General features: G+C 52.7%; 1 protein-coding gene across 2 annotated transcripts; it reads right to left on the bottom strand.

The window, feature by feature from the left end:
- Positions 1-10,979: 10,979 nt before the first annotated feature.
- On the bottom strand, positions 10,980-22,579 carry LOC122440297 (KH-type splicing regulatory protein). 2 transcript variants are annotated; one of them, XM_043466367.1, is made up of 20 exons: positions 22,211-22,579; positions 20,237-20,333; positions 19,622-19,660; positions 19,245-19,284; positions 18,314-18,363; positions 17,670-17,741; positions 16,876-16,933; positions 16,426-16,600; positions 16,110-16,208; positions 15,671-15,769; positions 15,448-15,550; positions 14,800-14,900; positions 14,561-14,705; positions 14,322-14,482; positions 14,125-14,234; positions 13,617-13,705; positions 13,334-13,534; positions 13,151-13,228; positions 12,912-13,072; positions 10,980-11,836 (listed from the first exon to the last, which is right to left on the bottom strand). In XM_043466367.1, the coding sequence occupies exons 1-20, from the start codon at positions 22,466-22,468 to the stop codon at positions 11,828-11,830; spliced, it is 2,145 nt and encodes a 714-aa protein (XP_043322302.1). In that variant the 5' UTR covers positions 22,469-22,579; the 3' UTR covers positions 10,980-11,827. The 2 variants fall into 2 exon arrangements, with proteins under 2 accessions (XP_043322302.1, XP_043322301.1); XM_043466366.1 differs by having other exon boundaries at positions 10,980-13,072; positions 22,211-22,578.
- Between the last annotated feature and the right edge of the window lie 38 nt (positions 22,580-22,617).

The following is a 22,617-nucleotide window of genomic DNA, read 5'->3' on the forward strand; positions in this document are numbered from 1 at the left end:
CTCAGCAGTGAAAGCTTGGAGTCCTAACCACTGGGCCACCAGGGTATTTCCAAGAGTGGGTTTTCTTTCTTTTTTTAAAAAACATTTATTTATTTTGGCTGCGCCAGGCCTTAGTCGTGGTATTCAGGATCTTTAGTTGTGGTATGTAGAACTCTGAGTTGTGGCATGTGGGATCTAGCTCCCTGACCAGGGATGGAACCTGGGTCCCCTGCATAGGGAGTGCTGAGGCTTAGCCACTGGACCACCAGGGAAGTTCAAAGAGTGTGTTTTCTTTACAGGGAACTTTGATCTCTGTGAGCCATCTAGCCCCTGCCTTAGGGTCCATCTAGGGTCTGCGTTAAAAGGCGTCCCTGGAGCCACCCAGCTTAGACCTTCAGCCCTGATCCCGCCAGGCTTTCGAGCCTGTTTCAGGCTACTCTGACTGGTGTGAGTTGGAGCAGTGAGTCTGGCTTGAGGCTGAAGCTCCACACTAAGAACATGATGCCCAGGAATTCTTCCCTTTATCCTTCCTGCTTTCTCTGTGCTTTGGGGGGACAAAGGTGCTGAAATTCATAGGAACCCAGAGCTAGACACTGCCTCGGCGTTCCCAAAAGACCAGCATCCTTATTTTATAGACAGGAAAACTGAGGCCCAAGCAGGGAACATTCTCTGAGGTTGGCCCCTACTCTGTGGGTGGTGGTGGGCTGGCCTAGTTCACGTGCTGGCCTTGGAGCCCTTGAGACCGGGGCTGAGGTCCCACTCAGAGCTGCTGTCTCCACGTGTCCACTCTGGGTCAGCACTCCCAGCCTGTTTCCTCGTCTGTGCACAGAAATACCACCAGCATCTCCTCAATGCGAGTGAGGCTGATGCAGGGAAGCTGTCACGTCTGTTTCTGAGTTGACTGCAGTCACATCTGCCCCCATCCTGAGAATACACGCTCTGGGGAACTGAGGGGTCCTTGGCCGTTTGTCTTGAACTTGGCCTGGCTCGTGGCAAGAAGCATCTGTTTGTTGTTGTTGTTGCTTTTGTTGTTTTTTATTTTGGCCACATCCTGTAGCATGTGGGATCTTAGTTCCCCGACAAAGGATTGAACCTGTGCCCCCTGGAGGTGGGAATGCAGAGTCTTAACCACTGGACCACCAGACAAGTCCCCAAGCAGCGTCTGTTGAATGAGCACACGGGAAGCCCCCAGGAAGCACTGGCTTGAGGGCCAGCGGGCCAGACCAGACCAGACCAGACACCAGTAGCCCTGACTATCTGCATCAGGTCAGGTTGTGCAGGAGATCCATGAACAGTCTCCCCAAGATGCCCAGGGACAGAAGACCCAATTATGGGGGCTCATGTTTCTCCCCAAGAATCACCTATATTATGAGACCAATGATTTGGGGAAGTTCACAAGAGAATGCTTTTATTATTAATTTTTTGGCCTTGAGGCATGTGGAACTCTTAGTCCCCCCACCAGGGATTGAACCCATGCCCTCTGCATTGGAAGCCTGCAGTCTTAACCACTGGACCACCAGGGAAGTTCCAGAAGTAGGTTTTGCAATAATGACGTATGTTTTCAAACTTTTTCCTAAGTAGAGCCTCACAGGAAGTTGCCGAGATGGTGGAGAGGTCCTGCCGGACCCTTCATCTGGCTCCGAGGAAGGGCCACATCTCATGCAATGCGCACCCAATATCAGAACCAGGCCTTCAGCCCTGGTTTGTATTTGTTTTCACAGTCGCCTCCATGGCAAGTGACATCCACTTCCATTTCCCAAACTGCTACCATTATCTTTAAAAAAAAAAAAAAGTAGAAAAGGGAAGTGGATAGAATTCAAAGCCTTAAATAATAGCGCAGGCAGTGAAACGTGAACTCAAGTCAGTCAATGAACATTTTTAAAAATTTATTTATTTATGGCAGTGCTGGGTCTTCTTTGCTGCAAGCGGGCTTTTTCCTCCAGTTGCAGACAGTGGGGGCTACACTTTGTTGCAATACTCAGGCTTTTATTGTTTCAGAGCTCGGTTCTAGGGCTTCAGTAGTTGCAGCTCCCAGGATTTGTTGCTCTTCCGCAGCATTTGAGATCTTCCTGATGAGGGATGGAACTCATGCCCCCTGTATTGGCAGGCTGATTCTTAACCACTGGACCACCAGTGTTGTAGTCGCTCAGTTGTGTCTGACTCTTTTGAGACCCCATGGACTGTAGCCTGCCATGGAATTCTCTAGGCAACCATACTAGAGTGGGTAGCCATTCCCTTCTCCAGGAGAATCTTCCTGCCCCAGGGATTGAATCCAGGTCTCCTGCATTGCAGGCAGATTCTTTACTGTCTGAGCCACAGGGAAGCCGGGGGAAGTCCTTAATTCTTGAAAAAAAAATTGTTTTGTTTTGCTGTGCTGGGTCTTAGTGGCAGCACATGGGATCTTCAATCTTCCTTGCAGAAGGCGGGATTTTTTGTTGTGGCTAGAGAACTCTTAGTTGAAGCATGTGGGATCTAGTTCCCCAACCCATGCCTCCTGCATTGAGAATGGAGTTTTAGTCACTGGACCACCATGCAAGTCCCTGTTCTTTTCTTTTTAATCCATGAATATTTTAGTACATATTTCCTAAAAAGTGAAGGCTTTTGTAAAAATTGTATCATGCTTCCATTATCACACCTTAATATCCTCCATGTTGTGAAATAACCAATCATTATGGAAATTCCTGTGAACACCTCAAAATCTTTTTCTTTTCACATCTTGTCTTAATCGGGATCGAAGTAAGGTTGGCCCACTGTGATCAGTTGCTTTGTCTCGGTCCTAACGCAATATAACTGGTGGCCTTTTAAGAAGAGGAGACTTACACGTGGACAGAATGGCCACTGAGGACACAGAGAGAAAACAAGCCAAGGAGAGAGGCTTCTGAAGGACTCCATCCTGCCAGCACCTCAGTCTCAGATTTCTAGTCTCCAGGACTGTGGAGAAGTGGAATCTCTTTTTTTTAAAAAAAATTTATTTTGGGCTGCTCTGGGTCTTGGTTACTGTGAGTGTGTTTTTCTCTAGTTGTGGTGCGCAGGCTTCTCATTGCAGCGCCTTCTCTTGTTGCAGAGCACCGCCTCCAGCAACTGAGGAACGCAGGCTTCAGTAGTTGAGGCTCCCAGGCTCGAGAGAACAGGCTCAGCCTTTGCGGTGAACAGGCTCAACTGTTCCGCAGCATGTGGATCTAAATTCCCGGACCAGGGATGGAACCCTTGGTTCCAGCGTTCCTTGCCTTGACAGATTCTCAACCACTGGACCACCAGGGAAGTCTCCAGGAAATGGAATTTCTGTGGCTGGAGTCACTCAACTGTGGTACTTGGTGTGACAGTCCTCACAAATTTAAGATAGCGGGTCAATCAGGGGCTGCTGTAACACACCCCCGCCGGCCCCTTATCTTATAGATTCATTCACTGCTGATCAGAATCGGTAACTTCATATTCCAAATCAGTTCAAAATGTGTAACTCTCAGTCATTTGTTTCCCCCACATCAATTAGCTGATATTCTTCCCTTAAAGAAGGAATGGCCTTCCTCAACAAGGGCTATTTGAAATATATTGGTTCCTGCCAGACAGGTGGGACACAAGATCATCTTCTCCCTTCCAAGAGCCCATTTTCAGACTGAGGGGTTGCGGGTGCCCTAGCTGCCTCCAATGGTGACAGTGAGGTTCATTATTTTGTCTTCCCATGTTTTGTTCTCTTGCATCCTTACCATCTCAGTTGATGCTGCTGCTAAGTCACTTCAGTCATGTCCGACTCTGTGCGACCCCATAGATGGCAGCCACCAGGCTCCCCTGTCCCTGGGATTCTCCAGGCAAGAACACTGCAGTGGGTTGCCATTCCCTTCTCCAGTGCATGAAAGTGAAGAGTGAAAGTGAAGTTGCTCAGTCATGTCCGACTCTTAGCGACCCCATGGACTGCAGCCTACCAGGCTCCTCCGTCCATGGGATTTTCCAGGCAAGAGGACTGGAGTGGGTTGTCAGTGCCTTCTCCGGACCATCTCAGTAAAATAAGTGTACTTAAAGTATTTAAAGTGAGTCTTCTTTTTTTTTAATTTATTAGAGTCTAATTATTTACAGCGTTGTGTTAGTTTTAGGTGTACAGAAGAATGATTCATTTGTATATATACTCATTCTTTTTCAGGTTCTTTTCTGACATAGATTACTACAGAATATTGAGTAGAGTTCCCTCTGCTGTACTGTAGCTCCTTGTCGCTTATCTGTCTTGTATACAATACTGTGTATATGTTCATCCCAAGCCCATGATTTATCTTTCCCCTCCTCCCCACATGTCTCCTTTGGAAACCATAAGTTTGTAAGTTTGTTTCTGTTTTATAAATATGTTCATTTGTGCCATTTTAAAAATTAGATTTCACATATGACTGATATCATATGATATTTGTCTATGACTTACTTCATTTAGTATGATTATCTCTAGGTCCATTTTTGGCACTGGAAGTGGCATTATTTCATTCTTTTTCCAATTTTTATTTCTTGGCCACACTGTATGGTATGTATGATTTTAGTTCCCTAGCCAGGGATCAAACCCAGGTCCCCTGTATTGGGTGTGCAGAGTCTTAGCCACTGGACCACTAGGGAAGTCACTATTTCTTTCCTTTTTTATGACTGAGTAATACTCCATTGTATATATGAACCATATCTTCTTTATCCATTCATTTATAGATGGATATTTAGGTTGCTTCTGTGTCTTAGCTATTATAAATAGGGCTGCTGTGAACATAGGGATGTATGTATCTTTGAATTATGCTTTTCTCCAGATATGTGCCCAGGAATGGGATTGCTGTATTACGGTAGCTCTATTTTTAGTTTTTTGAGGACCTGCCATACTGTTCTCCATAGTGGCCTGCACCCATTTACAGTCCCACCAACAGTGTAGGAGGCTTCTCTTTTCTCTATACCCTCTCCAGCATTTATTGTTTGTGGACTTTTTGATAATGGCCATAATTGGTCTTCTTTTTTGTGAGTCAACGTGTCTCATTTGGGGCCATTAGGAGTTCCCTCATGCTGCACAGTGTCCTCCAGGACACAGCTCCATTTCACTTTCACCTTCTCGCTTTCTTTCTGTGCAAGACTTCCAACCCCAACCTTTCACATTTCTGGCCCAGACCTGGAAAATCAGCCATTTCTCCTGGAGGCCTCTGGGCAGTGGTGTTCCATCTGGGGGCCAGGGGCACTCATTGCTATGGGTGTTCATCGTTTCCATGCCTCTCCAGCAGACAGGGCCAGGAAACACACACTTTTGAAAGGAAAAAAAAAAAATATATATATATATATATATATCACAAGTTCATACTGTTGTTTCCAGCTCACACGTAACATCACAGTGTTTTACTTTTCTCTTTTCCCTAAAAAGTCTGCTTCCTAAAACCACTGATATTCTCAGTTGCATTATTCCATTAGATGCAAAATAGTTTCCAAATAAGTAACATGCCAGTGTTAACTACTGAGAATTAAACTACCATAGGAAGTTTAAGACTTCTTTGCAGCTATGGTTTTCCTTAGGCTTCCTTGGTGGCTCAGATGGTAAAGAATCTGCCTGCCAATGCAAGAGACTGGGGTTCTAATCCCTGGATCTGGAAGATTTCCTAGAGAAGGAAATGAAAACCCACTCCAGTATTCTTGACTGGGAAACCCCGTGGACAGAGGAGCCTGGCAGCCTGCAGTCCCTAGAGTCACAAATAGTCGGACACAACTGAGCAACTAACACTTTCTGGTTTTCTCATAATAGCTCTCCCTGTGGACGGACCACAAAAACACTGGGTCCCTAGCGATAATTATTTTCTCCCTGCATTTGCGGCATGACATTGACACAGGATTCATTCATTTCAGCTTGGCTCTCAACATTCAGGGATTGCTTTTTAAAATTAACATTTTGCATATGCAGCATACTTAATGATTTCAAAGTCACATAAAAGAGTAGATCCACCCCTGCCCCCAACTGTGCCCTCCCCTCCCTGTATGCAAGCATTTTCATTAAGTTTTGGGTTGTCCTTTCTGATGTTTCTTTTTGCAAATATAATACAGGTGTGTGTGTGTGTCCCTCCTCATAAAAACTAGCATTCCATATACAACAGACTTCATTTTTTGCTTAACTTTACAGTATACTCTGAGATTTTATATCAGTGTCAAGAAGTCTTCCTCAGACTTCCCCACTGGTCCACTGGCTTAAACTCTGTGCTAGTGGGCTCTGGAATGCACAATAGTTGTGGCTCCATAGTTGTGGCACATGGGCTTAGCTGCTCTGAGACATGTGGGATCTTCTTGGACCAGGGATTGAACCCATGTTCCCTGCATTGGCAGGCAGGTTCTTATCCACTGTACCATCAGGGAAGTCCCCCTTAGTGGCTTTAAATGGGCATTTCTCTTATGATGAATGAAGCTGGGCATCTTTTCCAAACTTTTGGGCCAGTTTCATTTCTTCTTCAGTGCACTCTTTATATCTTTTCTCACTTTTCCCCATCCTAGAGGATTGTTGGTCTTTTTTTCCTCTTGAGTTTAGGGAACTCTTTATATATTAGCTGTTTGTAATATAGGTTGCAAAATTTCTGACCCCCCACCCCCCGGTTTGTCAATTATTTTTTTGTTTTATTGTGCCTTTGTTTTTTTTAGCCATGATGCCTGACCTGTGGGATCTTAGTTTTTTGATCAGTGATGCAACTGGGGCCCTGACAGTGAAAGCACTGAGCCCTAACCACTCAACTGCCAGGGTGTTCCCTACTGTGACTTTGCATATTTATTTGGCTGTGCCTGGTTGCAGCATGCAAACTCTTAGTTGTGACGCGTGGGATCTCATAACCTGACCAGGGATCAAACCTGGGCCCCCCTGCATGGGGAGGGTTGTCTCAGCCACCAGGCCACCAGGGAAGTCCCAAGAGTGGGCAGTTTTATCTTATTCCCAACTTTACTCGGAAAGCAAGTTTCCATTAAATAAGATGCAGGCTTAGGATGTTTATCAATTCCTAGTGTTTTTTTTAAAAAATTAAATCAAGAATGTGTGAATTTTGTCAATTAAATTGCTCTTTCTCTGTTTAAAAGGATTCTTATATGACTTTTTCTTTAGTTAAGTAATAACACAATAAATTGTACTGAACCGTCCTTGCTTTCCTCGAATGAATCCCACTGGGCTGTGGGGTTTTTTTTGTTGCTGTTATTTTGTTTTTTTAATGTGCTGACAGGTTCTGTTTCAAAAGGAAATTCTGGAGGAACTAGGAGGTGGGGTTCAGGGATTGGACCAGAGATTGAACCCATGTCCCCTGCATTGGCAGGCAAGTTCTTATCCACTATACCATCAGGGAAGTCCCTCTTAGTGATTCGAAATGGGCATTTCTCTTACGATGAATGAAGCTGGGTGGCCTTGGAGATCCTGGAAGGTCTCCCTGGAGTTAGGAGAGGGCAGCAGCGAGCTGGAAACGCTTGTTCTTTCCCCAAAGTGCTCGTGGGAGAGGAAAGCAATGGAAAACTGCTTAAATCCGTCTTAAAGGGAACGTGTGTGTGTTTCGTTGCTCAGTCATGTCCGACTTTTTGCGACCCCATAGACTATAGCCCCCCCAGGCTCCTCTGTCCATAGGGTTCTCTAGGCAAGAATAGTGGAGTGGGTTGCCATTCCCTTCTCCAGGGGATCTTCACGACCCAGGGATGGAACCCAGTTCTCCTGCATTGCAGGTGGATTCTTAACCATCTGAGCCACCAGGGAAGCCCTTTAAAAGGAATATTTCAATAGAAATACCCATCAACGAGGAACCAGTTAAGCAAATTATGACACACATCCATACAACAGAATGGGCTTCCCCGGTGGCTCGGAGTTAAAGAATCCACCTGCAATGCAGGAGACTCAGGTTCCATCCCTGGGTGGGGAAGATCCCCTGGAGGAGGAAATGGCAACCCATTCCAGTATTCTTGCCTGGAGAATCCCATGAACAGAGCGGGCTACAGTCCATGGAGTCGCCAAAGAGTTGGACACAACTGAGTGACTAAACGAAGCAACAATAGAACAGAAGACTATCTAGTGATTAAATAAAATACACCCAAGTACCTTGTGTGTCAAATACACAACCATCTCCAGCTTACTAAGTGAAAGGGCAAATCAGTGTCTTTAAGAAAAAGCAGGAAAAATAACATCAGAACCAAATTTGCTTGGTATATGCCCAAAGAGTTCCAGAAGGAGAAACAAGAATCAGATTAATTTGATTGCATCCAGAGAGGGTGAAACTGGGTGCTTGGGGGCAGCAAGGAGACTCTTCACCCTTTCCCACTGGTCTTGTTTGGCTTATGAGCTCTGCCAATGCCCTACCTGTCCAAAACACAAACACATAGAAGAAAAACTTGGAACGACAAGAGTAAAACAGACCCAGGGGGGCCTGGTTTTTTACTGGGGGAGCACCACCCTAGATCCCTGATCTCAGGGCAGGGGTGGGCATGGGAGGCCACCTCATTCAGCCTCTTCCTCACCCAGCCCCCTTTCACGGATGCCCAGGTGGGCTGGGCCCACAACGTCGTCATCACACTTGACTGTTCGATGGAGACGATGATGCAGAGAGCCCTAAGCCAGGACCACATGGAACACTGGACAGATGGCTGTGAGGCAGCCCTCCGCTAGCACCTGGAGACGTACTACACCCTGTATGGACCTGTCCTGACCTTCTACCAGCAAAAGAACCTGCTCCGAAACGTTAAGTACCATCCCCCCACTCCAATCCAGCCCCCGCAAAGGGACCAAGTCCAGCTGAAACAGAGCAGGTGTTACACTGTTACCTAGGTCCCAGACCTCTCTGGGCCTGCCTGTGTTTCCCCAAGCACATACACTGGGGGGTTCCATCTCTTCCATTAGGCAGAACGGGTGCAGCTGCGTGGATTCCGAGAGATGATGCTGAAGGTCTGAACAGAATGACTGGCTCCAAAACCACACCATTAAGTGTTTTTAGAACATGGTGGAGGTAATTTAGTTGCTCATTTGTGTCCAACTCTTTGCCACCCCATAGACTGTAGCCCACCAGGCTCCTCTGTCCATGGGGTTCTCTAGGCAAGAATACTGGAGTGGGTTGCCATTTTCTTCTCCGTGGGATGTTACAAAATTTAGGATCATGACAACCAGCCAACCACAGCTCAGCTCCAATGCAGCCATGGGTCCTCAAGGCATAGGAAGTAGGACTATCTTTGTTTCAGTTTGAATTTTTGGCTGTGCTGGGTCTTCATTGCGGTACACAGGTTTTCTCTACTTGTGGCACGTGGACTTCTCTTGTTGCAGAGCTCGGACTCGGAAGTTGTGGCGTGTGGGCTTAGTTGCATTATGGCTTGTGAGATCTTAGTTCCCAGACCAGGGATTGAAACTGTGTCCCCTGCATTGGAAGGTGGATTCTTTTTTTTTTTTTTGGAAGGCGGATTCTTAATCACTGGATCATCAGGGAAGTCCTCCAAAGTATGGATCTCTTAATTCTTAAAGTGACCCATGCAGTTACTATACATTGCTATGGAGCTAAGAGAACTTTGGTGTCATTCCTGGTCCCCTCCCACAACCAAGGGTAAAATCGAGAGTGAGAGGAAGGAGCCTGGAGTATCATGGGTGGGGTGGGAAGGCTGTGAGCCAGCCTGGCACATCCCCCATCCCGTGGGTTGTTCCAGGGGACAGCGCCCCCGTGCAGTCTGTGCGGCCGAGTGAGCGCCCAGCGGTAACGCGTGGCCTTTCTAACCATTTCCCCTCCCCTCATCCGTGTGGCCCTGGGGCTGCACCTGTCAGTCCTGCTCTAGCAACTGGAAGGGGAACCTGCTCTCCCCTGGTGTGTGTGAGGGAGAGGTGTGGGGGCCATGACCTCGCTCTACTCTGAACTGACCCCCTCTGCTACCCCTTGTCTACACCTTGGCCAAAGTTCCAGAAAACATTTTTGCCAAGTGCTGCTCTGTCATCAAAAGCCTGCAGTGAGTTGGGAGAGGGCTGGGGGCCCCACTTCCCCCTCATCCTAGAGGTCAGAGCGGGTACACTGCCTGAGGTGAGATGCTGGTGAGGGGAGTCTTGGGTTCCAACCTAAACTGAGGCTCCATGTGACCCCAGGGTGACAGCCCTCCCCCTTTCCTGGGCCCACAAATGGCTGACTGGGGGCACTCCCACAGGGGTAGGTCCCTAAGAAGCCTTGCGTGGGAGGTCACGAGGGCCGCGAACAGCCCCACACCATGACAGCTGATTTCCCTGCTGGAATTCGACCATACCTCCCAGAACTCTCCCAGCAAAGTACGCCTCTGGATGACCAGCCCTGGGCCAGACAGCTGAAGAGGTCCTCAACGACTGCTCTCCCATCTCCCATCCTCATCCTGAGGCTGCCAACCCTTGGGACAGATGTCCCTCCCTTGGACAGGCCAGGTTTCCACCTCAGGGCTCGCCAGCCAAACTGGCCACAGTGAGGACCGGATCACATAAAGCACTATGTGGGTTTGTTCCAGCAGCGGGAGGCTGTATCCATGGGAACATCTGTCCCCAGGGACCCTCCTGAGTGCCCTGCTCCCCAAGTTCCCAGTGGGACAAATGCTGGGGATGAAGGGCTGGGGAACTGGACTGCTGGGGCTCTGCCTGCTTCTCCCTTCCTGCAAGACCAGACTTCAGGCAAAGTTTTTTGGGGCCCCCACCCGACTCTCATTGGCCAAGCCTTGTTCCTCTTCAACTTGTTTCCTCTAGAAACACAACTGCGGCCGGCACGCAGTTTTAGACAAAAAGCACTTTATTTAACCAAAAAATGGGGGGGGGGGGGTGAGAGTTAGGAAAGCACAATGCGCCTGCAGAAAACTATCATCTCTTAGAATTGTTCTTTTTTTAAAATAAAAAAAATAAAGGAAAAAACCCAATACAACACAAAGCTTATAATTTCCAATCACCATTATCAGGCTTTTACAACATCTATAAAGAACAAACATCTGCTTCAAAACTCTATGGGGGGGGGGGTGGGGGGGAGAGAGAGAGAGAGAGAGAGACAGAGAGAGAGACGGCACCCGGCAGACTTGGGGAGGTTTTGTTACCATTTATTTGTGAAGTTAAAAACGAGCGATAAAAAGTAAAAACTGCCATACAATTTTTTGTTTGTTTTGTTCTCAATTGTTTTCAGTTTCCATGTCCTCTTGAACAGATGAAACACAACAGACCAGTCCTGGGGGCGGGGGGTGGGGGGCAGCGGCAGCGGGGGGAGGAGAGGGGAGCGGAGCTGGGCGAAGAGGAGCGAGAGGAGGAGCAGACAGGCTGAGGGAGGGGCTGCCTGGCACAGGGAGGAGGATGGGCTTTCCTAAACGTCAAAACCTGGTCCAAGGAATGTTCCAACTCTAACTAAAAAGAAATAGCAAGAGTGACTTTGTTTCCTTTTTTAAAAGTTTATTTTAAAAACATGAAAAGGGCCAAGGGTGGTCGCAGGGAGTGAATGAATTGCTTTCTCCTGAAAGAGGCAGTTTCAGGAAGGCTGGGATGGGGTGGGGGACGATAGAGATTTTTTTATATATATATATAATTTTATAAGTTTTGTTTTACTTTTTAGTTTTTAACTTTAATTTTTTTTTTTTTTTTTGCAGAGATTTAGTTCTCGCTATCTTCTCTGGCTGGCTCAAGATGAAGGATCCCAATTTTGAAAGAAAAAAAGCATATGAGACACACAGAATGAGCGAGAGAGCGAGAGCCTGGCACTGCCCGTGCCACGACCCCCAAGCCACTCACAGGGAGGGCTCCCCCGGCACCCCCCTTGGCAGCCATCGCTCTCTCGACAAACAAACGGAAAAAAAACAAACGAAAAAAAGCCCCCAAACAGAACAAAATGGAAAAAAAATAATAAAAGATTTTCACAGATGAAGAAGTTCACATTCATTCGATTCATTGAGCCTGCGGAGAGGGAAGAGATAGGAATTGGTCACTACGGGGCGGGGAGGGGGACGGGGCGGGAGACTGGGGGTAAGTGGCAAGGAGGGGGCCAGGAAGCCCCTCTCCCGAGCCTGTGGCAAGCGCAGGCTGGAAGGATGTGTTTGTAGCTGTCTAGTCAGTGCTCTGGGACTGGCTGCAGTCAGACTGGCTCTGAGATGGAGGAGAGTGACACAGGAAGGAGAAGCAGGGGCCGCACAGAGAGAGCGAGAGAGCGAGAGAGAAGCGCTCAGGGCTGGGGGGCGGGGAGAGGGGTGCCCTGTGTCCTCAGGAAGGCGGGCGGGCGGGCAGCTCCCGGCGCATCACGACATGACAACCAGAGATCACGGTGTCCCCACAACACCCCTGTGAGGTAGGTTGGAAGGTGGCAGCGATCGTCATGCCCACTTCACAGACAAGACCGGGACACGAGGCGGGCGCAGGCGCGAGAGCAGAGGCCGAGCCTGGGCGTGGCGGGCGGGCCCTGCGGCCGGGCCCCTTGGCGCCGCCCCCGGCCCCCAGAGCTGTGGCCGGGCCCCACGGGGCAGCTGGCAGCACACACAGTCACTTGGACACGCGGGGAGAGATCGTGGGTTTAAAAATAAGAGAGTCAAAAGAACAAAAACCATGAGAGTAATGCAGAGAGGGGCAAAAATATCCGTTTTCTTCCCAAGTGGCCAGATTGTGAGTGAGCGAGTCAGCAGCCGGGATGGCGACCTCCGGCTGAGCGGATGGCCTGCCCCCCACCCCCAGGACTACCCACCAGTTCAACAGTTCCTCCTTTTATCTGCTGCGCGCTCTCCCCCAGCATCACGACAGCGTTACACAGGAACAAGCGGGCCGGCGGAGAGGCCTCTTCTTTAACCTCTGGACCCAGCACACACTTCCCCCAGCTCGTGGGGGCTCCCGGAGACCTCTGGCCACACGGCCCCCGCTGCAGGCATCAAGGACACACCCCGCAGGGGAAGGGGTTTCCGGCGCTACCCACTAAGGCAGGATGGACGGTGGCCGGGGGTTGGAAGGAGAAAGGAGGAGGAGGAGGGTGGCAATTCCCACTTGCCTGCTGCTGTCCCTGCTGTGTGGGCGGAGGCTGGGGGCCGCCGGGACCTGGAGTCTGTCCGTAGTAAGCGGCTTGCTGTCTGTAATATTCAGCCCAGGCGGCACTGTAGTCTGGCTGGGAACCCGGGGGTGCTCCTGGACCCCCTCCGGTGGCCACTTGAGCTGTGGGGGAGCAGAGGGTGGGTGAGCAGACCAGGATGCCGGCACGCCTGGTCCCACCCCTGTGGCCCGCCGGCTCACCCTGCTTCTTGTAGTACTCTTCCCAGGCCTTCGTGTAGTCCTGCTGCGGGGGCGCTCCAGGCTGCTGGGGCTGCTGGCCTGTGGGGGCAGGCCCCGAGGTCAGAGGACAGGCGGGGATGTGGCCACCCTCTCGCCCACCCCTCCCTAGCTGACTGGAGCTCCCGCGGCGGCCCAGGCACTCACCGATCTTTTTGTAATACTCTTCCCAGGCCTTGGTGTAGTCCGACTGGCCAGCAGGTGGAGGCTGCGGGGGCTCGCCCTGGGTGGGCGGGGCCGCGGGGGCCGGGGCCGGGCCAGGCACGGGGCCTGGGGGCTGCTGGTAGTAGTGTGAGTAGTAGGCGGCCCAGGCGGCGTTGGGGTCAGCGGCGGCAGCAGCGGCTTTATCTGCAGGCAGAGGGCGTGCGGGCTAAGCAGTGGCCAAGTAACCGACCCCTCCCCACTGCCCTGCTCAGATCCTTATACTCACTCGGGTCATGAGGAGCAGGCGGCTGCCACTGAGGGTAGGTGTTGCCCCAGCCCTGGGGTGGGTACTGGTGAGGAGGGGGGCCTCCAGCACTGAGGGTGAAAACGAGGGACACATGAGCCAGGTTACCCCAGGGTCCTTGCAGAGGACGGCCATAGCCTGGAAGGGGGCCCAGAGCACCCGTTATGTGGAACTGCAGATTCCTGGCCCAGGGAAAGGCATTAGACGACTGATGCAAGGGACACAGGCCATGTGGACTCAAGAATGTGACAATCCCCCACTACACAACACAGGATTACAGGATCTACATGTGGAGTGAAGACTAGGGCTAACACCCACAGCATCTTTTAAAAATGGTGTCTCTAAAACAACGGGTTGGCCAGGGTTGTGTTTGGCACCTCTGCAAGGTGGAATGGCCTTCTCGGTGGTGAGGAACACGGACACGGGGCCTGCCGGCCTCATTGCCAACACTGTGACCTCCCACATCCTAGGAGTCCGCGGGAATACTCACTGAGGGGGAGCCCCAGGTGGGCCCTGATTGAAGGGCCCAGGGTTGAAGGGCCCCATGGGGCCGGCAGGGCCTGGTCCCCCAGGGCCTGGTCCAACTGGGCAGAGGGGACCCTGGAGGGAGGAGAAGTGGACGAGATCAGTGGAACAGGAGGAGAAGCTGGGCCCAGGTGCCCAGAACCCCTCCTGAGCTGAGCCCACCTCGATCTTCTCCTCAATGAGCTGCTTGGCATGGTCGATCTGCTGGGGCGAGCCCCGGATGATGAACAGCTTGAAGTTGGGGTCTCCGTTGGGTGGCAGCTGCCGAGATATCTCTACAAAGGCGCCTGTCTGCTGGTTTATGGCTTTCACGTTCTCGCCACCTGCAGGAGCCATGGGCAGTGAGCAGAGGGCAGGAGGAAAGCGAGGGGAGGGGTGGGGCCTGTGGAGGGGCCACTCACCTCGGCCGATGACCAGCCCGCACTTGTGGGTGGGGATGGAGAAGGTCATCTCCCCGCCTGGAGGGCCCCAGTTGCCTTGGCCCCTACCTCGACCTCGGCCTCCTGGGGGCATGCCAGGACCCCCTGGAGGGCCTGGGGGACCGCTCTGCAGGGCAGAGAAGAGATAGGATGGTTAATGCAGGCAGCCAGCCTGCCCTCCCACTTGAGCCCGCCCACTCAGCACACCCGACATCACTCACCCTGAGGCTTTGGAGGAGGTCGTTGATAATCCGCGCCGCGTGCTCACACCGGTCTGGGGGTCCCATGATGTGCGCTATCTTCTCAGGACCCGTCCCGTCGTCTGAGGTAGCACAGGAGAGCCAAAAAACAGTTACAAGAGATGCACAACTCCGAACCCCCAACGCCGAGCCCCGTCTGGAACATGTCTAAATGCCGCTGGCCGCCTTTCACGTGTTCAGGAGCAAGTGAGGATCCCTCCCGCACTTGGTGCCCCCAGAACTAGCAGACGCGCCTGGCAGAACCTAGAACTGACAACAAATCTCTCAAAAAGCACGGGCAGTCCGTCCTCCCCAAAAACCACTGGACTGGGCAGACGCCCATGGCTGGGGCCTCAGAGCTGATATCACCCAGGGGCCCAGGTGGCCTGTCAGGAGAGCCCTTGAGAGGAGAGAGGGAGAGGACAGCTTGGCAGGAGAGGAAAACACACTCCTCTTTACCTCGGGAAGCCTGCCTGTCACTCACTTTCTTACGGGGCTGCCCCAGAGGGGGACAAGGCGCGTCCTGCTGGTCTAGGAGTAACGAGGCACTGCAGACGCTAACCCCAGTGCCAAGCTGCCCATCTTGGACCCCCAAGAGTGACTCTTAGCAGAGCCCAGCTGGCCCCTGACCTTGTTTAAACTGTATCCGAACACCAGCGTCATTCTGGATCTTCTTGATCATCTCCCCACTCCGGCCAATGACCACACCCACAGAATGCCTGGGCACTGGCACCTGAAGGCGGGCAGGACAAAGGAGGATCAGCTGGGCTTTGTCACTGTCTGCAGTCCCCCTGCTGCCCGCAAGCCAGCCACCACCCCTGCCGCTCCATCCACCCAAGAGGCCCGGACTCACGTCGATGCCCCCACCGATCCGGGACCCATACTCGTTCCGGTCTCCGAAGCCGCCCTGGTCACGCTCCCGCAGGATGTCCATCACCATCTCGCAGGCTTGCTGCGAACATACAGAGTGTGGTGCTCGCACGAACACTGCTATCCCGCTGCATGCCCCAGGGTCACAGGCCAGAGCTAAGGGCCAATGCAAGGCTGCCTGGATCTTTACCCACTGCCCTAAGAGGCGGACATGGTGAGCACCCCAGCTTTCTGGACTGAGGCCAGTGGAAGCCACCTGCTCATGCACAGACGGCTGGGAGGGAGCTCAACAGAGAATGAGTCCAGGGCTGACTTCAGAGCCAGTGCTCTAGAAAATCTCTCCACTTGCATCCAAATCTCCAGCCTATCCACTGCCCTCTCTCTGCTCCCCAGAACCACCCCCTCGGCCCTGGGGCGCCCACCTGCACTTTGTAAGGGTCTCCGATGATCCGCAGCGGTTTGTCCACATTTGTGTTCTGGGAGCCATCCTGGATTAAAATCATCTTCACTCCAGCCCGTTCCTGTATAACCAAGGTGACGTCAGTGCTGAGCCCTCCAAGGACTTCCTGGGGCGTGGGGGGGGGGGGGGGGGGGCGGGGAGGGGGTCATGCCTGGTCCAAAAGGACGAAGGGCTCTGGCTCGGTGGGGTGGGCTGGGGGCGGAGCTAGTGGCATGCACAGGCACAGCTGCGGGAAGGAGGCTGTCCTGGGATGGGACGGGAGGAGCCTTCACCCTCACCTGCAGCTGCTTGATGGTCTCCCCGCCTTTGCCAATGACCAGGCCGGCCTTGCCCGCAGGGATCATGATTTCCTGCACTGTGCCGTTCTGGCCCCCATTGGCATTGTCGTGGAACTGGCCTGGGGGCCCCCCACGGCCCCGGGAGACAATGTCGTCCAGCATCATCTTCGCTTTCCTGGAAAGGGAAAGAACAGGCGCTCTCTCAATGCTTGCCTGAAGCCTCAGCCCCGCTCCCAGAAAAGGGGGTTCCAACCCGCAGGCCTGACAGAGGGCCCGTCCCCAGGGCTGGGGCTATTCTGGGTCAGGTTCCCCAGATCTCAGGAGACTATGTTAAGCAGCCCCCCAGAGCAGGCAGGGCATGAGGAACATCGTGTGGGAGTCACCCTCAACTTCAAAGGTGGGCTTTGCCCACCCACTCTGTCATGATGACAGGCCCAGCCAGAGACTTACTGCACAGACTCCGGGGCTCCTGTCAAAGACACACTGCGTTCAGGTAGGCCACCACTGTCTGGAGAGGAGAGGAGAGGAGAGAGGGTCAGTGCTTTCTTGAGTCAATGCCTTGGGCAGACAACCAGGAGGACCTTCCATGGAGATGAGACTTCCAGGAATAATCGACAACTACTTCTGCCACTGTACGGCACCCTGACAAATCAATTTACCTCCCCAAACACTTGGGAGGGTGCTCTATGCATGGCCAAGATCAAGAAACTTTAAGCCCAGCAGAGGAGGCAAAACTTTTAGTGAAAAGATAATATGGAAGGACAAGCAGATTCCGGAAGGTCCCAAACTGGGCCCCTTCCATCACCATCCATGTGAGCACCTTCCAGTCAATGAACTACATGTCAGGCAGGGAGAGCACTCAGAAACCCCTGCAAATCAGGGACCTGCCAAGGCGCAGGCAGGACTGGATTTAAACCAGGCCTGACCTCAAGGCTGTCCTTCCTAAGGAGCGCCCCTGCCTCACACTTTCCCACAGGTGTTGGAGCTCAGGTGGCAACACAGTCAGAGCGGAATCTGGGGTGTGGCTCCCTGTACTGGATTCTAGCCCTCCCCGCTCAGGGAAAGCAGAGGGAGACAAGAGCTGCAGCTACACCTTGAGGCGCTGTGCTGAGGCGGCACACAGCATGCTCAGTAACACCAGCCCACTTCACTTCCGTCCCATCGCGGCTGTCGGGGGATCATGAGAGAAAGCGCCAAGAGCCCCAGCACAGTCACTCATCCCCATCTAGCTCTAGCGCCCCTACCTGGAGAGATTTGGACTTTGCAGCCTGAGTCCTGCTGGATTTTGTTAATCTGTTCACCTCCTCTGCCGATGACTGGGTGGAGAAAAAGAAGAGCAGAGATGGATGGGGGGAGGCTGGCGCTGAGAGCCCCCCTGCCCAAAGGATGGATGAGAGAGTAAACACAAAACAGCTCCTTCAAAATAAAAGAAAAAAATAACAAAAACGAAAAACAAACAAAAGTCACACAACACAACAGGGTCCTTCAGTGCTCCTGTGGCCTCTTATGCTTCTGCACAGCCCCTTCTGGTGCCCCTCACCAGATCTCTGAACTGGGTTGGGGGGTTGTCCAGGGAATCACTCCCCATTCCACTCATTCTTTCCTGCACCTGCCCCAGAGCCTGGGCCTGGGTCAGAGGGGTAGGGGGAGGAGGCATCAGTAGAAAAAAAAATACCAACAGACTCATCTTTGGGATTTCCAACCACAAAAGAAACTACATGCAAATATCTATCTCCACTGTAAGTAATGAGGGAAAAAAAAAAATAACTGGCTCCTTCAGACCACAGGTCTCAGGGTTGGCAGGTGCTCTCCTGAGAGACTGCCCTGGGGGGGGGACACAGGGCAGGGGTTAATGGGCACCCGCTGGGTCACAGTGGCCCACACTCACTTAGTCCCACCATGCCGTCTGGGACCCGGTACTCTTCTGTCATTGAAGTCCTACAAAGAGAAACAATGAGAGTCAGCCTCAAGTCAGGAAGCAGCAGAGGGGATGGAAGAGCCAGAAGGCCTCCTGGAAAAAAGACCCTCAAAACCAGAAGTCCTGCTTCTTGCAACATGGGGACCAAGCCCCCACAGGCCTAAGCAGACTCTGACTAGAGCATGGGGACTCCCTCACACCACAGCAGACCACCCAACCTCTGGGGGCCTCCGTTTCCCACTCTGGGCCACAAGAGGCTTAGCCTGGGGTGGCGTGACCCCCTGGACCAGTGCTGCCCACCAACTCAGGGCAAGAGAACCTGGGACACTTTCACAGCAATCTGACAGCGTCATCCAATACCTATAGATTCTAACTTAAAAAATCGATTTTGTATAATTTTCATTTCATTCTTCTAGTGAGTTGTTTTTACTGCATTTCACAAAATTTTAGCCAATAGTAAAAAAAAAAAAAAAAGAACATGGTCCTTCAGAGAGAATGCTCTAGGCTAAAAAGGTAGGAAAGGAACACACCCCCACCCCAGCTCTCAGCGAAGAAGAATCCGCAGAAGCAGGTGAGAGGTCAAGGCCAGTCCCTAATCTTTTCCAAGAGAAAGGACGGCAGGGCTTCGGAGTATCCCCATCCAACAAAGGAAGCAAAGGGGCGCAGAGAACCCCCTTCCCCATTACAGCTAACAGCCACAGCCCTATGCTTCCTATGGCCCCACAGACAGCGAGTAGGAAGGACAAACGAAGCTCCTTCTGCCTTTCAGTCTTCTCCTTGGTTGACCAGAAAGTAAGACAAAGCCCTGTACAACCCAGCACCCAGACAGAGCCCTCCCTCCAGTCAGCAAGAAAGGCCAGAGACAAGGAGGAAACGACTTGCTCTCCAAACCACCACTTACCTGGGGGGAGGATGAATGGGTCCCAGTTGAGAACTCATGGCTGCAAAGAGAAAACCCAAAGGACAAATTGGCCCGGCTCCTCTCTGGGACCCCAAACACCATGTGCTGGGCACTCCTGCCATGCAAGGGACCACAAGCTACATCCCAATGCCTCTGAGTTTCCCTGAGCGAGCGCAACGGGGCCACCTCACAACAGCCATGCTTGGAGGTGGCTGCCTCACAATCCAGGCTCTGGGGCCCTGGAGGGACACCAAGAGCCTCCATAAAGGAGAGATGCTGTCTGCTCAGTACTTCCAGCTCCCCTCTGGAGAGTACTTTCTGCTAAAACCTCTTAAGATCCTGAAGCGGCCTCTGCCGGTGTCACCAAGTGGACTTACAGTCTCCCTGGGAAGCCAGCTTCTTGCTCTCTGGTTGGTCTGTGAAAAGAAAGAGGATGTCAGATGCAGTGCCCACCCACCCACAGCTGCCTCAAATCTGATGCTGGTGCCACATGTCCTAGCAAACAAGCCTCCTGCCCCCCATCCTCAACATCAAACACAAGACAGGAGAATAAGAGACCTACTCTCACCACCAGCACTCAGGGATAAAGAGCCCTTTATAACAGGGGGAAAATGATGGTGACCCCAGTCCTTCCAGCTTACGCCCAAATCTGCCTTGGGGAAGTCAGGCTGATCAGTGAGTTGATAGTTTAGGCTGCATGCCTCCGGGTCAGCCACAACGCACTGACATGGGACCTTAGGGGAACCCTAGCTTAGCAGAAGAGGAGGAACAATCTTGAAAACTTACGCCCTGGACCTGGTCACAATCAATCTGCCCTCCTCTCAGCCACCTGATACCTCAGGACGGCAGCCCGGACAAAAAGAATGAACAAAGCTGGGATTGCTGAGGTTTTAAAACACCAAATGGCAGCGGGCTCCCCCCACTTTGAAACACATTCCAACAAAGGCACTTCACTCTCTGCCCCCAGCCCTTCCAGCAAGGCAGGTAGTTACCTCCATCTTCTAACTGCCTCTTTTGGCCCCCAAAACCAAAATCAGGAGTGCTGTTATTCACTGTGGTAGCTGCGTCGCCTCCAATCTTGGCTGCGATCTAGAAGTGAAGTTGTGAGCAGAGAAGAATTACACTCAAAGCCAGCCTCCGAGGTGCTCAGGTCAACCTTTCACCTCTTTGGTTCATGAATACCCAACAGGTCTTGCTGTCTGGCCTGGGAGTGGCATTCCCTGGATTTAGGGACGAGCCTGTTGGTTAAGGCTTCCCTGATGGCTCAGCTGGTAAAGAATCCGCCTGCAATGTGGGAGACCTGGGTTCGATCCCAGGGTTGGGAAGATCCCCTGGGGAAGGGAACAGCTACCCACTTCAGTATTCTGGCCTGGAGAATTCCATGGACTGTACAGTCCATAGGGTCGCAAAGAGTCAGACACGATTGGGAGACTTTCACTGTTGGTTAAGACATTTCTAGGAGTTTCCACCCAAGGCTTCAGAGTTCCAGTTATTCAGGAATTTCAAAGAAGCTCCCTTTCTCTATCAAATTTGTGCCTAAACTGTTCATGGCCAGAGGGTAACCCACACTGACTTGTTCTAGGGATGAAAAGAGCAAAAGTTCAGGTGCCCTCCAGCAGGGAGAGCCTCTAGACACTTCCTTGCCCAAGCACCTGGGCCTCTGGGATGCTCGAGAGCACACCCTCAAAATCTTTCCATTTGTTGAACAAATCTTAGGGAAGTTTGCTTCAAGGCATCTGAAACCCTCATCTAGACCAAAACTAAACGCTCTTTTCGGAACACGTGTTACATTTTGGACACACAAACAACGCTGAATAAACCCCAACCCAATAAATTTAAAACCAGAGTATGGTGGTAGGATTACTATGTTTTCCAAACAGACACAAACCATGAGCTGAGGATCTATATTTTAACCTCTCTAAAACTTCAACCAAAAACTTGGAGCCTAAACTCTTGGGATGCCCATATGGGGTCTTATCCCAATCAAACACAGAGCACCACCTCCCCTTGTTTTAGCTGCTTCTCAATTAAGCCAGGGAGGGTTGGGGGAGTGAGGGGTCAATCATATCAACTGCACCTAAGAACTCTATCGCATGCCTAGGGTGAAAGCCACAGACCACACTGGGAGGGGAACAGGGCGTTCCCCTAATGGGACCTCCCTGTGGTGGAGGCTTTGGGGGCAATTCTGACTGAGAAAGCGCTCAATGGCCTGAGCCAGGTCAGTTTCCTTTTGAAAGGGCGGCAAAGTCCTCTCTTTCTATGGACCTCTTCCCCTCAGGCCGTGGGGCAGCCGGGGAGGTCACACATCAGCACGTGAAAACTCCCATGTAGTCATCACGCCCTAGAACACAGCGGTGGGACCCTTCCCTTTCTTTCCCCAGAAGAGAAATAGGGTGCTTGCAAGTGACCTGAAGCATCAGAAAGAGTCAGTCCCTAGGCCTACCCTCCCCATTTCAACGAAACGCTTAGCCACTGCCTGGCAGCCACAGGGTCCCCTCTTTACTTTCCAGGTTCAAGAGGAAGGACTTTTCTAACCCCCTGAAGTCCCTCCTTCCTGGGGACCAGGAAGAAAAGGGACCAAGTTGGGAGCAAAGAGAGCTCTTTGCCCTGATGGGAAGGTGGGAGCACAGAAAGACCTTCCCGGGAAGGCGGAACCCCTGCTTCTAGGAGTAGAGTGTGTCCTAAAGGGTGGGAACCCCAAAGTGAGTCCCCGCGCTGCAGGGGACCCTGCACACTCTGGTGCCGTTTTTGGGTGACCCTTCCCAGACGACCCTTCCCCCCTGTAGGGGGTCACCCCCAGGGGGAGTGCCCCACACCAGGCTTCTGGGGACGCCCCGGCCCCCGCCTACCGCCCCACGTGACCCCGTGGCGGCCCCGGCCCCCCCCTTGCGACCCCGCGCGCGCGCACGTGACCCCGCCCCCTCCCCCGCCCGCCCGCGCGCCCCTCGGGCCCGCGGCCTCCTCACCTGGCGGGCCCGCTGCACGGCGTCTGCGAAGGCGTCCTTGCGGATTCCCGGGCCGCCCCCGCCGGGTGCCTGCGAGGGGCCACCGGCCGACCCTCCGCCCGGGCCGCCGCCGCCGGGGCCGCCGCCGCCCCGGTCCCCCGCGCCCGGCGGGCCCGGTGGCGGGCCTCCCCCGGCGCCCCCGGCTCCTCCGGACCCCCCGCCCCCGCCGGCGGGTGGCGGCGGGCCGGGCGGGGGTCCTCCCGTGCTGTAGTCCGACATGGCGCGGCGGGGCCGGGCCTGACGCGGAGGCTGAAGCTGAGGAGGAGGCGGCGGCAGCGGCGGCTCAACGCGGGAACAAGGCCTCGCTCCACACGGCCGCGGAGCACTCTGGGAAGCCAGCGGCTGGGAAGACGATGCGAGGGGGGGGG

This window comes from Cervus canadensis, chromosome 4 (genome assembly GCF_019320065.1).
Source record: "Cervus canadensis isolate Bull #8, Minnesota chromosome 4, ASM1932006v1, whole genome shotgun sequence".
Lineage (NCBI taxonomy): Eukaryota > Metazoa > Chordata > Mammalia > Artiodactyla > Cervidae > Cervus > Cervus canadensis.